The sequence below is a fragment of the Hyperoodon ampullatus genome, assembly GCF_949752795.1.
Source record: "Hyperoodon ampullatus genome assembly, chromosome: 3".
NCBI lineage: Eukaryota > Metazoa > Chordata > Mammalia > Artiodactyla > Ziphiidae > Hyperoodon > Hyperoodon ampullatus.
This window is the reverse complement of record NC_136916.1, coordinates 95,936,191-95,950,794: the sequence shown is the minus strand read 5'-3', so window position 1 is coordinate 95,950,794 and position 14,604 is coordinate 95,936,191. Positions and strand designations below refer to the sequence as shown.

The 14,604-nt window shown below is 47.6% G+C and overlaps 1 protein-coding gene across 2 annotated transcripts; it reads right to left on the bottom strand.

Moving 5' to 3' along the window:
• Positions 1 to 3,182: 3,182 nt before the first annotated feature.
• On the bottom strand, positions 3,183 to 14,409 carry LOC307050100 (large ribosomal subunit protein uL11-like). Of its 2 annotated transcripts, XR_013810781.1 has the most exons (4): positions 14,287 to 14,409; positions 9,428 to 9,657; positions 6,351 to 7,158; positions 3,183 to 3,961 (listed from the first exon to the last, which is right to left on the bottom strand). XR_013810781.1 is itself a non-coding variant. In XM_079699895.1 (3 exons), exon 3 carries the CDS (start codon positions 6,971 to 6,973, stop codon positions 6,476 to 6,478), a length of 498 nt encoding a protein of 165 aa, XP_079556021.1. In that variant the 5' UTR covers positions 6,974 to 7,158; positions 9,428 to 9,657; positions 14,287 to 14,409; the 3' UTR covers positions 6,187 to 6,475. The 2 variants fall into 2 exon arrangements, 1 of the variants encoding a protein (XP_079556021.1); XM_079699895.1 differs by lacking the exon at positions 3,183 to 3,961 and having other exon boundaries at positions 6,187 to 7,158.
• Positions 14,410 to 14,604: the final 195 nt, after the last annotated feature.

Below are 14,604 nucleotides of genomic sequence, written 5' to 3'. Positions count from 1 at the left end.
GGAAGGATTGGTTTGGTCAAGGAGCTGGGAAAAATTGCCAGTCAGAGCAAGAGAGCCAGGGAATGAGGAGACAGAACAGAGGGCGAGGCCAGCAGGGAAGAAAGGAAGGCAGGCAGGAGGGAGGGCCAAGGCTCCTGGAGTGGTGGTGGTCAAAGATCAACAGGCTTTGGTCTAGTGCCGGGAATGCCAGTCTTTTGGCTCCTGGCTGCTGGTGAGTGGCACTCCTGAGCCGTGCCCCGCCCTCCCTTTCTGCAGTTGCTGGGACCGAGTGATATATCAAGCAAAGGTCAAGAGGATGCCATGCCTCCGGAGGAGGAAGAGGCCCTTGGGTCCTGAGGGGGGCGGGGCTCTGACCTGAGTCATACTCACCTGAGAGCCCTCAGCAACCCACTTTCCTGGCCTAGATCCACCTGGGCCCCCAGAAGCTGCGGTCACATGGCTCCTGCAGGAGTGGGGTCCCTGGCTGGCAAGGGCTCCTGCTCAGAGTGGTGCTGCTGATGGCAGAGTCACCTCAGGGATAATTAGAGGGGTGGTTATCTCTGGCCCTAATGGGGTCAGTATCCTCCTGCGTCTGAGTGTGAGCTGCCTTTAGGGATGTGAGGGAAGAGGCACTACCCTGGCCCTGTGTGTTTGCAAAGGTGAGCTTGTCTCCCAAGCCCATTCCCCAGGGGCAACTGCTTAGGAAGCTATGTTTATCATCACATGACCCTCCCCTGACTCACGTCCTTCCTGATGCAGAGGAACCCTGCAGACCTAACATTTACCCAGGTGTCAAGGACTATTACTTCCAGGCCTACTTGCATTCTAAAGGAAGGGTGTTTTTGGACTTCCCTGGTGGCGCAGTGGTTAAGAATCCGCCTGCCAAGGCAGGGGACACGGGTTTGAGCTCTGGTCCGGGAAGATCCCACATGCCGCGGAGCAACTAAGCCCGCGTGCCACAACTACTGAGTCCATGTGTCACAACTACTGAAGCTCACTTGCCTAGAGCCCATGCTCCGCAACAAGAGAAGCCACTGCAATAAGTCCACACACTGCAACAGAGTAGCCGCCGCTCGCCGCAACTAGAGAAAGCCCGCGCACAGCAACGAAGACCCAACGCAGCCAAAAATAAATAAATTACAAAATAAATAAATAAAGGAAGGGTGTTTTTGTTTGTTTAATCTTTTGTAACAAAAATTTCAAAACTTTTTAGAAAAGTTACACAACAGAATACTACTATAATTTTTTTTTTAATGAACAGCTCAGAAGGACAAATGAAAAATGAAAGTGTCTCTCTTCTCCCCAGTTCCACTCCCTAGAGGGACCCAACCAACAGCTTCTGCTTTTAGTTCTCCTGATACCACCATTATCCCTTTGTGTAATATCATAAATTTGTCCATTTTAGACAGTATCTCTTCTCTCCTCAGTATGAACGATGAGAGATTTAACTCCCTCACTCATGCTCCCTCATCCCCTTTCCTTTGCACATTCTAATTTTTGTTTATGTATTTCTTTTTTTTTCTTTTATGTATTTCTTTTTAGGTCTTGTAGTGGTTGCCTTTATGATGCTGAGTTTCTGTTTCCAAAGTGTCAACTTCATACACTGACTCCTAAAAGAGAGTGTTAGACACAAGCCAATGGATGAGTCTTTAATGATGAAATTTTAGGCCCTAAGTTAACAGGGTGAGGGAGATGTTTGAGGGCTGGAGGCCAGGATGGTAGCCTGAAAAAGCCCAGGCTTCAGAGGAAGGCTGACAGACCCCAGTTCAAACCAGCTTTGCCCTACATTTGTTTAATAACCCTCAAGTTTCACAACCTGAGTCTGTTTTCTCATCTGCAAAATGGGGTTTTGGAGAGGATTAAATGAGATGATGTATGTAAACATTCAGCCTGATATCTAAAACAGAGTCCCTTCTCAATAGACATCCCTTTCCTTCCTTTCTTTGCCTTCTCATCCTCCCTGCCTTCCTGGTGAGGCTCTGTCCGTCAAAGGCTGGCCCTGGAATTTCTCTGCAGTGGCTTCCTTCCTGGTCCTCTTTGGAAGAAGGTGGCAATAAGAAGGGGGGAGGCCTCTAAAATACAGCCTGTAGACTCAGCTCTTACCTTGATGACCTGTTACGTTCTGTGATAGGCATTATTATGGCTGTTCCCTCCCTCTTCTGTTTCTGTCTTCTGAAGCATTTGGGAGCCCTTTCAAGAAAAGGAACCAGATCAGAAGAGTCTATGGGTTTTGTTCATTCATTAACTCATTCATTTAACAAAGATTTTATGAGCTTTTCTTGTAGGCCAAGTATTATACTCAGTACTGGGTATTGGTGATCCAAAAAAGACACAGTCTCTGTTTTCATGGAACTTACAGTCTAGTGTAAAAATAAACAAACATTAAACAACTAATCAAATAAATGTAAAACTGCAACTGTATTTAATGATCTGAAGAAAAGGTAAGAGGAGATATAGTAGGAGTTAACTAGGTACAGGGGCCAGCAGGAGTGGAATTGGCAGAAGGCACAGCATATGCAAAGGCCCTGGGACAGGAGAAAGAGGGTGAGTACAAGGGACTAGAGAAGGTCAATGGAGATGGAACAAAGAGATGAGGGAAGCAAAAGCGAGCCATGAGGCAGATGGGGCGGCGGTATCTACATAGGGCCCTGTCAACCATGTTAAGGAGTTTTGTCTCTATCCTAAGAGCATTGGGAATAACTGCAAAATCTTAAGCAAGGGTGGTTGGGTAGACCGACGAGTTCAGATTTAAATTTCCAAAATATCGCCTTAGCTATTGAATACAGAGAGGATCAGAGGGCACAGAAGTCCTGGAGGTCAGTTGGGAGGTCATTGCTGTAGGGCTTGACTGGGGGAGGTAGCGTTGGTGATAGTGAGAGGTGGACACATTGGAGAGCTATTTAGGGGGTAATATTTAACAGAACTTGGCAATGGATTGGAATATGCAAACTTCATGAATGCCTGCACAGGAACACAGACAGGTTCATGCATGGGGCCTCTCTGAGCATATTTCCTCATCTGTAAATTGGGGGTTGGTGAGATTCTGCATGAGCACACAACATGGCCCCAGTGAAGCTCGATGGTACACAAATGAGTTATGCCCATTATTTATAGTGTAAGCCTCCTTATTTACATTCTTCCATCTCAGCACTGACCTGCTGAGTGTCACTATTCATCATTAAGTTTGCCCAAGATAAGGGAACTCAAGTTTCAAGATAAGATGTAAAGAAAAACCACCAGGACCACAGGGTCATATCAGGGTGGGGAAATAAAGAGGGTGCAGGCCTGGGCAGAGGCAAGGGTGTCTGACCTGCTCTCCTGGCCTGGCCTGGGTCCAGTGGTGGGATAAAATAAGCAGCAGGCAGACCGCATCAGAACTAGACAGGATTTTTGTTTTTATTTTTGTTTTTTAATTTTTCAGCCACGCCACGCAGCACGTGAGATCTTAGTTCCCCCACCAGGTGTCAAACCCGTGCCTCCTGCAGCAGAAGTCTTAACCACTGGACCACCAGGTAAGTTCTTAAAAATTTTTATAATAAAAGAAAAGCATGTTCATTTTAGAAACATTTCTAAATTTTCTAAAACATTTAAAAATTCCCATAATCCTGCCACACAAAACCACCACTGCTAGCATTCTGGCAAGTTTCTTTCTATTCTCTCTCTTTTTTTTTAATGATTTTAAAAAATTTTTTATTTATCTTTGGCTGCTTTGGATCTTTGTTGCTGCACGCAGGCTTTCTCCAGTTGCGGTGAGCAGGGTTGCACAGGCTTCTCATTTCGGTGCACAGGCTTCTCATTGTGGTGGCTTCTCTTGTTGCGGAGCACAGGCTCTAGGAGCACGGGCTTCAGTAGTTGCAGCATGCAGGCTTCAAGAGTTGTGGCTCACGAGCTCTAGAGTGCAGGCTCAGTAGTTGTGGCTCACTGGCTTAGTTGCTCCGCGGCATGTGGGATCTTCCCGGACCAGGGCTTGAACCCGTGTCCCCTGCATTGGCAGGCGGATTCTTAATCACTGCACCACCAGGCTATGCATATATATTTAACATAGTTGAGAAAATGATACATAATACATAATTTTTAGAAAACTTTAAAAACTACTGTCATTATTATTCAAGAAATAAGTTTAACAGAAACAGACTCACAGATATAACAGACTTGTGGTTGCCAAGGGGAAGTGGGGGTGGGAGAGAGATGGACTGGGAGTTTGGGGTGAGTAGATGCAAACTATTACATATAGAATGGATAAACAACAAGATCCCACTGTATAGCACAGGGAACTATATTCAATATCCTGGGATAAACCATAATGGAAAAGAATATAAAAAAGAATGTATATATGTGTATAACTGAGTCACTTTGCTGTACAGCAGAAATTAACACAACATTGTAAATCAACTATCAACTATACTTTAGGGACTTCCCTAGTGGTCCAGTGGTTAAGAATCCACCTTCCAATGCAGGGGACACTGCAGGTTCAATACCTGGTCAGGGAACTAAGATCCCACATGCTGCGGGTCAACTAAGCCTGTGCACTCTAGAACCCACTCGCCACAACTAGAGAGTCCATGCACCACAACTAGAGAAGCCTGTGCACCACAACGAAGAACCCACGCACCGCAACGAAGACCCTACTGCAGCCAAATAAATATATATTTTTTAATTGATTTATTTTATTTATTTATTTTTGGCTGAGTTGGGTCTTTGTTGCTGCACGCAGGCTTTCTCTAGTTGCAGTGAGCAGGCGCTACTCTGTAGTGGTGCGCGGGCTTCTCATTGCAGTGACTTCTCTTGTTGCAGAGCACGGGCTCTAGGTACGTGGGCTTCAGTAGTTGTGGCATGCAGGCTCAGTAGTTGTGGCGCACAGGCTTAGTTGCTCTGCAGCATGTGGTATCTTCCCTGACCAGGGATCTAACCCATGTCCCCTGCATTGGCAGGCAGATTCTCAACCACTGCGCCACCAGGGAAGCCCCAAATAAATATTAAAAAAAAAAAAAACCTATCGGAACTTCCCTGGTGGCACATTGGTTAAGGCTCCACGCTCCCAGTGCAGGAGGCCCAGGTTCGATCCCTGGTCAGGGAAATAGCTCCCACGTGCATGCCGCAACTAAGAGTTTGCATGCCACAACTAAGGAGCTGGCAAGCCGCAACTAAGGAGCTCACTTGCCACAACTAAGATCCGGCCCAACCAACCAAATAAATAAATAAATAAAATGTTAAAAAAAAACTATCAATACTTCAATAAAAAAAGATTTTAAAAAGACATGTTCACTGTAGAAAATTCTAAAGTATAGATATAAGAAGCATAAACGATATGTTTGGTGTATTTTCTACTCTTTATATAGATTTACTTATTTTGGATTTTCACAAAATTGGATCATTTTGTAACATATGTGTGCTATTTTGTAACATATTTTGAATACTTTTTGTGTCATTAAGTAATTTTATACACATCCTTTTTTTTTTTTTTTTTGGCGGTACGTGGGCCTCTCACTGTTGTGGTCTCTCCTGTTGCGGAGCACAGGCTCCGGACGTGCAGGCTCAGCGGCCATGGCTCACGGGCCTAGCCGCTCCGCGGCATGTGGGATCTTCCCGGACCGGGGCACGAACCCCGGCAGGTGGACTCTCAACCACTGTGCCACCAGGGAAGCCCTATACACATCTTTTTTCAACACTGCAGAGTTTCTCAAAATCTGCCCATGACTCAGAGTAAGAAATTCATTTAACCTCATGACACACATGCATACAAACACGAAATGAAAATGTCTTATGAAGCAAAACTTACCTTTAGTTTTTCAAGTGCTGACGGCAAGTCACTTTGCTTTCAAGACTCACTAATACTTTCCAACCTGTTCTGTTAGAGGCAATTCCATGATCTAGTTACTCAGTCCCCTGCTATTAGATATATAGATTGCTACCAATTTTTTTGCCATTATAAATATTGCTGCTCTGAACATCCTTGTAACTATTCCTTTTTTTAGCATCGCATGCTTCCCACCCCCACTCTCCCCTCCCACACTTTAGCGGATTTTCTAGAGGCAGAACTACAAGGACAAAGGAAGTGTGAACTTGTAGGGAAATTTGATGTTATGGTCATATTAGCTCCCTGAAAGGTTGTACCAAATAAACTGTTTATAGTTTGATATCCTAATTTTTTTAGTTAATGAATATGTTAGTTTTATATTGCTGTGTAACAAATTATCCCCAAATTGATCAGCTTAAAACAGAAGGCATTTATTATATCACTGTTTAAGTTGGTGGCTTAGCTGGCTCTTCTGGCTCAGGGATTCTCAGAAGGGTGCAAGCCAGGTGCAGGCCAGGGCTGTTGGCCAGACATCTGTTCCCTGCCATGTGGAGCTCTCTAGAGGGCTACTCACCACATGGCAGCTGGTTTCCACAAGAGCCAGGGCACTGAGGGGTGGGGCGGTAGGCAAGATGGAAGTCACAGTCTTTTTTTTTTTTTGGTTGTCAAATAACCCTTTATTATTTTTCTTTGCAGTGCTTAACTATCTGGGCATTCCACCGCACCACTGTGGATGTCATCTATGATGTCATGAAGGTGGCGGCCATCAACATTGCAGCCTACAGACTGGGTGGCCCCCAAGATCTCTTTAATGGTTCCAGAGAGTTCTCTAGCTAAAGATTGATGCCGCATCTGTCGGGCAATGTTGACAATCTCATCAAAAGTCATGTTTCCACTGTGCTTAATGTTTTTCTGCTTCTTCCCTTCTCTTGGTGATTCCTTGAGGGCTTTGATGATCAGGGCAGAGGCAGAAGGTATCACCTCAATCTGGGCCTGTCGGTTCTGAATGGTCAGCTTCACTGTAATCCTCAGACCCTTCCAATCACCAGTTGCCTTGGTGATGTCATCACCAACTTTTTTTGGAGACAGACCCAAGGGGCCGATCTTGGGGGCCAGGGCAGACGTGGCACCGACTGCCCCACCGGTGCACCTCAGGTACACGACTTTGATCTCGTTGGGGTCGAACTTAGGCGGCATGGTGGAGGCAGCTGGTGTCGGATGAACCCGGATTCCGGACGACTGAAGAAAGTTGCACCTTGGCCTCCTCCGATCCGAAAGCCAAAAGCAAGTCACAGTCTTTTTGTAACCTAATCTAGGATGTGATATCCCATGACTTTTGCTGTATTCTATTCATCAGAAGCCAATCACTAGGTCCAGCCATGCTGAAGGGGAGTAGATTACACACACAACAGCATGAATACCAGCAGGTGTGGACAATTGGTGACCATTTAGAGGCTATCAAACACGCTGAAATATTGTGAGCATTTATTTTTTTAATTTCCCAAGCAGCTATTTCACTTTTTTAAAATTTATTTATTGATTTGCTGCTCTGGGTCTTCATTGCAGCACATGGGCTTCTCTAGCTGTGGTGCATGAGCTTAGCTGCAGTATGTGGGATTTTAGTCCCATGACCAGGAATCGAACCCGGGCCCCCTGCCTTGGGAGCAAGTAGTCTTAACCGCTGGACCACCAGGAAAGTCCCATGAGCATTTTGGACATTAGCAGAATTCTTCAAAAATTCCCCTTTGAGGGAATTCCCTGGCAGTTCAGTGGTTAGGACTCCGTGCTTTCACTACCAAGAGCCTGGGTTTGATCCCTGGTCGGGGAACTAAGATCCCACAAGCTTCAAGGAGTGGCCAAAAAAAAAAAAAAAAAAAAAACTCCCCTTTTAGGGCTGCAGCAGTATCTGAGGGGCCTTGTCTCCTTTACATAAAGATTGAACCAGTGACAGCAGCCTCGCCTTGAAAAATACTTCAAGGGTCATTATTTTCCCCAAAATTCCTTATCAGAAATCCTTGGGTGGGCTTCCCTGGTGGCACAGTGGTTAAGAATCTGCCTGCCAATGCAGGGGACACAGGTTTGAGCCCTGGTCTGGGAGGATCCCACATGCCGCGGAGCAACTAGGCCCGTGAGCCACAACTACTGAGCCTGCGCTTCCGGAGCTTGTGCTCTGCAACAAGAGAGGCCGTGACAGTGAGAGGCCCGCGGACCGTGATGAAGAGTGGCCCCCACTCGCCGCAACTAGAGAAAGCCCACGCACAGAAATGAAGACCCAACACAGCCATAAATAAATAAATAAATAAATCTTGTACTACATGCCAGACGCAGGACAAATTTAAAGGAGAAAATTATATATATAAAAAAAAATGGGCTTCCCTGGTGGCGCAGTGGTTGGGAATCTGCCTGCCAATGCAGGGGACACGGGTTCGAGCCCTGGTCCGGGAAGGTCCCATGTGCCACAGAGCAACAAAGCCCGTGAGCCACAACTACTGAGCCTGCGCTCTAGAGCCCACAAGGCACAACTACTGAGCCCACCTGCCACAACTACTGAAGCCCACGCACCTAGAGCATGTGCTCCGCAACAAGAGAAGCCACTGCAATGAGAAGCCCGCGCACCGCAACGAAGAGTAGCTCCTGCTCCCCGCAACTAGAGAAAGCCTGCACACAGCGCACAGCAACAAAGACCCAACGCAGCCAAAAATAGAAAAAAAACAAAAAAACCCTTGACTCTGCATTATCAAGGGAATTAGAAGGCTTTTATTTAGATCATTAAAACTCAAATTTATAAAATTTATTTATTTATAATCATTAGATAATTAAAACTAAAATTCGTTTTGTAAATACATTATCCTTCTGTTTCAGTTATTATTGCCACAAAACAGTTACCCAAAAACTGGGTTCGCCTCTTGGTGGGTGTTGAGCCAACAGATACGATCAAGCCAAAGACTGGGAAAAGGAAGGATTCATTATTACTTGCAGCAAGTAAGGAGAACACCAGGGATCTTTCCCAAAGCAGCCTCTCACCGAACAGCAAAACTGTGGAAGTTCTGAGCTAAGGGTACATGCATATTCATGAAGAGGTTTGAGCAGAGGAGAATTCAGCATAGAATTATGGCAAAGGTTGACAGAGTCCAAGTCTTGGTGGATTGAAGTCAGGAGGGTCAATATCATCATTCCGTCCTCCACCTGGGTGGGGGCGTTAGTTCCTGCTGAACTCACAGACATATAATTATGTATTGAATATATCCCTTGAGGAGGAACTAGGACTCTGCTTTATCACTGCACTATTGTTTGACTGCCTTCTCTGTTCTGACATTCCTTTGTTCCCTCAAGATCCTTGTTACTGAGACCTGTTTGAGGGCAAGCATTGTGGCCAGGCTTAGATCACAAAATGGCCTCTCTCTTTTTTAAAAAATTTGTCCTCGTAGCTCAGCTTGTGGGATCTTAGTTCCCGACCAGGGATCGAACTGAGGCCCCCGGCAGTGAAAGCCCAGAATCCTAACCACTGCACTGCCAGGGACTTCCCCCAAAATGGCTTCTCTTATGTCAAGAATGCCATTCCTGATTCTCTTTCTCCAGGGACCCGCTAACCTAACTGCTTACGAAATCACACCAAAATTTAAAGGCTTAAAAACAAACACATTTGCTCACAATTCTGCAACTTGAGCAGGGCTTCACAGGTGTAGCTAATCTCTGTTGGGACGAGTCGACTGGGGCTAAGGATGCAGGATAGCTTCACGAAGCTAGTCAGCTGAGGTGACTGTGAGATAGCCAGATCCCTCTCTCTCCCTTCACAGTCTCTCATCCTCCAGGGTCTTGCTCTCTTCCGGTGGCCTCTCTCTTCCTCAGGGTAGTCAAACTTCTTTACATCACAACTGGTTCTAAGAGGGGAAAATGCAAGCCGCAAGGCTGAGGCCTGAAAGGCATATGGCACCACTTCTGCTCTGTCCTACTGGTCAAAGCAAATTACGGATTCAAAGGGAGGGGAAAGACAGATGTCACCTCTTGGTGGGAGGAGCAGCATGCACTTACAGGGAAGGTGAGGTCCTGTCTACCATCTTTGATAGCCATCTTTGTAGACAATCCATTATACCTACTTACAGAAACCACCAGACCACCATCCAAGACAAGACACTCAGTGTTTCTTTTCTAGTAGTGGTGTTAAGAACTGAATGTTCTCACCAAAACACCCACTCCTAAGGTCAGTGGTTGGTACTGGTGGTATGGCAAATATGAAGGAAACCTGTAGCATAAACCCTGGCTTTCTCTTTCCCAAGTTCATAGAGAGGGAGTGAGCCACGTGGTCTAACAAAAGAGATAACTTACCCAGACAGCTCTCCTTGGGCCTGCAATGTACAATTAGAAAACAATATCATCTGGAAATGCTTTGCAGGAAGTCAGGTCAGAATCACAGAAAGGACCCAAGATGGCATTCAAGAGACCTGAAGTCTGGAGGTGGCCTCTGCCACATACTATCTCTGTGTCTCTGAACAAATCAAGGACATATCTCTGGGCCTCAGGTTCCTATATGTAAGGTGAAGGGCTTTAACTAAGGTCCCAGTACCTCTGACACTCTCTACCTCTCCACAAACCAAACTTTGTGAATCCATCCAGAGGATAGCTGGTTCTGTACACACTGCTAAAGAGGGTCTTGGGGGTCACTGAGGATCTGAACAGGTGAAGGACAGATGAAGGCAGGGCTGGAGTGTTACCAAGTCCAAGCTCACTCTGCTCGCCAAACAACAGGCCAATAAATCAGGAGCCCAAAAAACCATCTTATCTGGGTCTGGATGCCAGTTTCTTTTATAGAACAGAGAGGGGTAGGAGGTGAGGAAGTAAAGTAAAAAGGCTTGCAAAACATCTCCTGTGGCCTGCATCAGGGAGGGGATGTGTTAACTTCTTCTTTGCAGCCATTCACAGGTGGGCAGGGTCAGACTGTCTCCCTGTGAGCTGAACAAAGGCACTTTAACATTCAGGGACAGGGGCAGGGTTCCCTAAGGCAGGCCATTATGTATGATTATAATAACAAAAACAATGAAAAGCAAAGGTTAAATTCAAAAAAACAAATCCAACATGGAATCAAAATTGGCTCTTCCCTGGGGCTTCCCTGGTGGCACAGTAGTTAAGAATCTGCCTGCCAATGCAAGAGAGATGGGTTCGAGCCCTGGTCTGGGGCAAGCCCGTGTGCCACGACTACTGAGCCCACGTGCCACAACTACTGAAGTCCATGAGCCTACAGCCCGTGCTCCGCAACAAGAGAAGCCACCACAATAAGCATGTGCACCACAACGAAGAGTAGCCCACACTCTCCACAACTGGAGGAGGCCCGCGCGCACCAATGAAGACCAAACGCAGCCAAAAATAAATAAAATAAATAAATTATTTTTTAAAAAAAAAAAAGGCAGGGGCCACAGATGACTCCAAAGTGACTGGGACAGTGAGATCAGGAGAGAATATGGAGACAGAAGCATTTTGGGGCTAAATATGATCAACATGGAGGTTGTGATGATGTAGTTTTCTCTTCACCATGGAAGCATTCCATGCTTACTAAAGGAAATTTCGGAAATAATTTTTTTTTTTTTTTGCAGTACACGGGTCTCTCTCTTGTGGCCTCTCCCGTTGCGGAGCACGGGCTCCGGACGCGCAGGCTCAGTGGCCATGGCTCACGGGCCCAGCCGCTCCACGGCATGTGGGATCTTCCCGGACCGAGGCACGAACCCATGTCCCCTGCATCAGCAGGCGGACTCTCAACCACTGTGCCACCAGGGAAGCCCCAGAAATAATTTTTAAGCTAGGAAGAAGAAAATGTTACTTCGAATTCCCATCATTCAAATGCCATCATTTTCACCACTTTGGTGGACTATCTTAGTCTTTTTTCCCCTCGTGTGTAGGTTTTGTCTTCTGGATGTAAGAAGCAGCATAAGGTAGTGAGAAAAGTGTAGTTTTTATGTCAGAGAGACTTGAGATAAAATTCTGGCTCTGTCACTTTTTTCAGGTGTCAAATGTTTTATCTGTATTAACTCATTTAACCCTCATACTAATCCTGTGAAGCCCCGCTTCATATACAAGGAGGCTAAGGCACAGAGGGGCTAAATAAGTTGCCAAAGTCTACAACGGATAGTAAGTGGCAGATGAAAGAGTTAAACTCAGTAGTCTTGAGTCTGAAGCCCACAGGCTGAACCCCTACACAGTCTTGCCTCCCACTCTTCACTGCGTGACCTTGATGGAGTTTAGTGAGCCTCTCTGCAAAGCAGAAACTATTCTCACAGCTGTTGTGGGAATCAGAGATCACAGATGTCAAGTGTCTGGCACACAGCAAGCATCTCAAATGGGGGCTGATCATCACTTGAAAGTTTGTGTTTCAGGCAAGTTGAATCTGAGGTGAGGGTGGAATTTCCAGCTGAAGTCAGAATTGTAAGTGCAGTAAAGCAGTGTTTAGGTGCTGAAGCAACAGACCTGGCCTTCCTGGACTCCAATCCCTGCTCTGCCACCTAACTGCCACGTGACCTGACAAGTTCATTCACATGTTTGAGCCTGTTTGCTCATCTGTAAAAGGGGAATAAAAATAGTACCTACTTTCTTAGTTTGTTTTGAGTATATGGGGCAATGAGTGGGAAATACATAGGGTTTGGGCATTGTCAGGGCTTGACAGATGTAGGTTTTTGTAATGGTGTATATGATGGAATGGAGGTAATGTGTAATGGTGTAATGGAAGTAATGATTAATCTGTAGTAATATTACCATAAGGTAACAGTCTCCTGTGTTAGGATTCTTGTATACATAAGGTATTGAAGGAGGTAGGAATCAAATCTCAACAAAATCCTTTCCAGTAACTGCACAATCATATGCTTCATTCATGGTGTACCATCATTGCTCTATGTTCCCCACTGTGCCTGGGGCAGTGGAAAAACCCAGAAAATCCAGAGAAGGGGAGACAGACCTCAGATTCCCACCCCCAACACTCATAATGTGGGCAGCTAGGGAATGTTGCAGTTTAGCCAGGAAAATGATTGAAGGGTTGGCTACAGGACCTAGTAGGTAAAGCTGCTCTAGATAAGAAAGTAGGAAGACCGTTCCCATTGGGCTGGGGTTTGTTAAGTCATCATGTGGAATCTCCTTTGGGGGAAAGCATTAATAGGACCAATCTAGAATGGACTTTAGGGGCTTCCCTGGTGGTGCAGTGGTTAAGAATCCGCCTGCCAATGCAGGGGACACGGGTTCAAGCCCTGGTCCGGGAAAATCCCACATGCCACGGAGCAACTAAGCCCGCAAGCCACAACTACTGAAGCCCGCGCACCTAGAGCCCATGCTCCACAACAGGAGAGGCCACCGCAATGAGAAGCCCACGCACCACAAGGAAGAGTAGCCCCTGCCCGCCGCAACTAGAGAAAGCCCGCGTGCAGCAATGAAGACCCAACACAGCCAAAAATAAAATAAATAAATAATAAAGAATGGACTTTAGGAGGAGGAGTTCTCTCAGGAAATGCAATGAGCCTGGCTTCAAGGAGTCCATGGCTCTGTGAAGGTCATTAACTCAGCTACTTTGGTAAGCTGGAATTTCTAGCTTCCAAGGATGTTATTTCACTGGAAGAAAGCAGCCAGCTCCTGACCAGGAGCACCCCACCTGGTGAGAGAGGAGAGGGATTCTGCAGAGAAGGGATCAACCCACCAAGGAGGCTAACAGGGACTCAGCTCCGACAGTGACCCGAATGTAAACGTTAGTACACGATGAGGAAGGGCCTCAAACCAAAAGGAACCACTGCAGATCAAGCAGGGAAGCCTGGCCACTGGAAATCTCCTGTTTCTCACTCTGACAGAAAGGAGGGCTTCCGGAGCTGGCAAAGGTGGTGACAATGGAGCAGGCATCCTGGATTCCAGTTACCAAAGGTGTAGCCACACAGTTTCCTGACACAAGATGGAAATGATTTCCCGAGGGCTGACGACAGCGAGATCTTTTGCATAGGGCTTTCCCCCAGTTCTTCTCCGCCAGCCCCTTCCCAAGCGCCTCAGGCCTGGGTCTGGGAATGCCGGCCCGGACCGGAAAGGGAGGCCGGAGGCAGCCGCCCCAGAGCGCCCGACCCACCCTCGGGTGCCTGACTTCACTGAAGCGTCCTCCTGACCTGTCCGGGCCTCCGGGAATAGGGGTGTACTTCTGGGGTGCGGGGAACCCCGCGAGGATGAACTCGGTGGATCCAGCGGCCCGGGGCAGGGCGCCCCGGCCTCTGAGCCCCTTTGGGCACCAGGCTGAGGGAGAAAGGTCGGGGATCTCGGGGATGCGGATAGGTGGTCCGGAAGCTGGGGCTGGACAGGCGCACCGGGCGTGGGCGGAGCCGGCGGCGCTGGGGTTAATGTCCGCCCCGCCCCGGCCGCGCTGACTCAGTTTCACCAGAAACTAGGGGGGAGGAGGTGGCCCATCCCCAGCGCACCGGACACCGGGGCGGAAGCTGCGGCCCGAGCCGCGCAGGAAGCCGGGACCGGAACCTCGGCTGGCCCAGCCCCACCCCACTCACCTGAGCAGGTAACCAGGGCCGAGGTGAGCGAGGAGGAGGTGAAGCGGGTTCTGAGCATGTTTGGCCCTTTGTTCTCTGCTCGTGCGTGTGTCCGGGTACGTGAGCTCTTCAGACGTCCGTCTGGCCGTCCGTCGGGCGGTCGGGTCACCGGAGTGTGCGTGGGAGGACCGGGCCCGCGTGCCCCCTTCACTCCCGGGGTTCTCGGTGCTTCCCGGTCCTCCCCTTCACTTCCTCCCGGCCCGCCCGCCTACCTTGAAGTCTCCCGGCTGATCCGGTGTCTCCTCCTCCGTCCCCTCCCCTCTCTCAGGTCGCTATCAC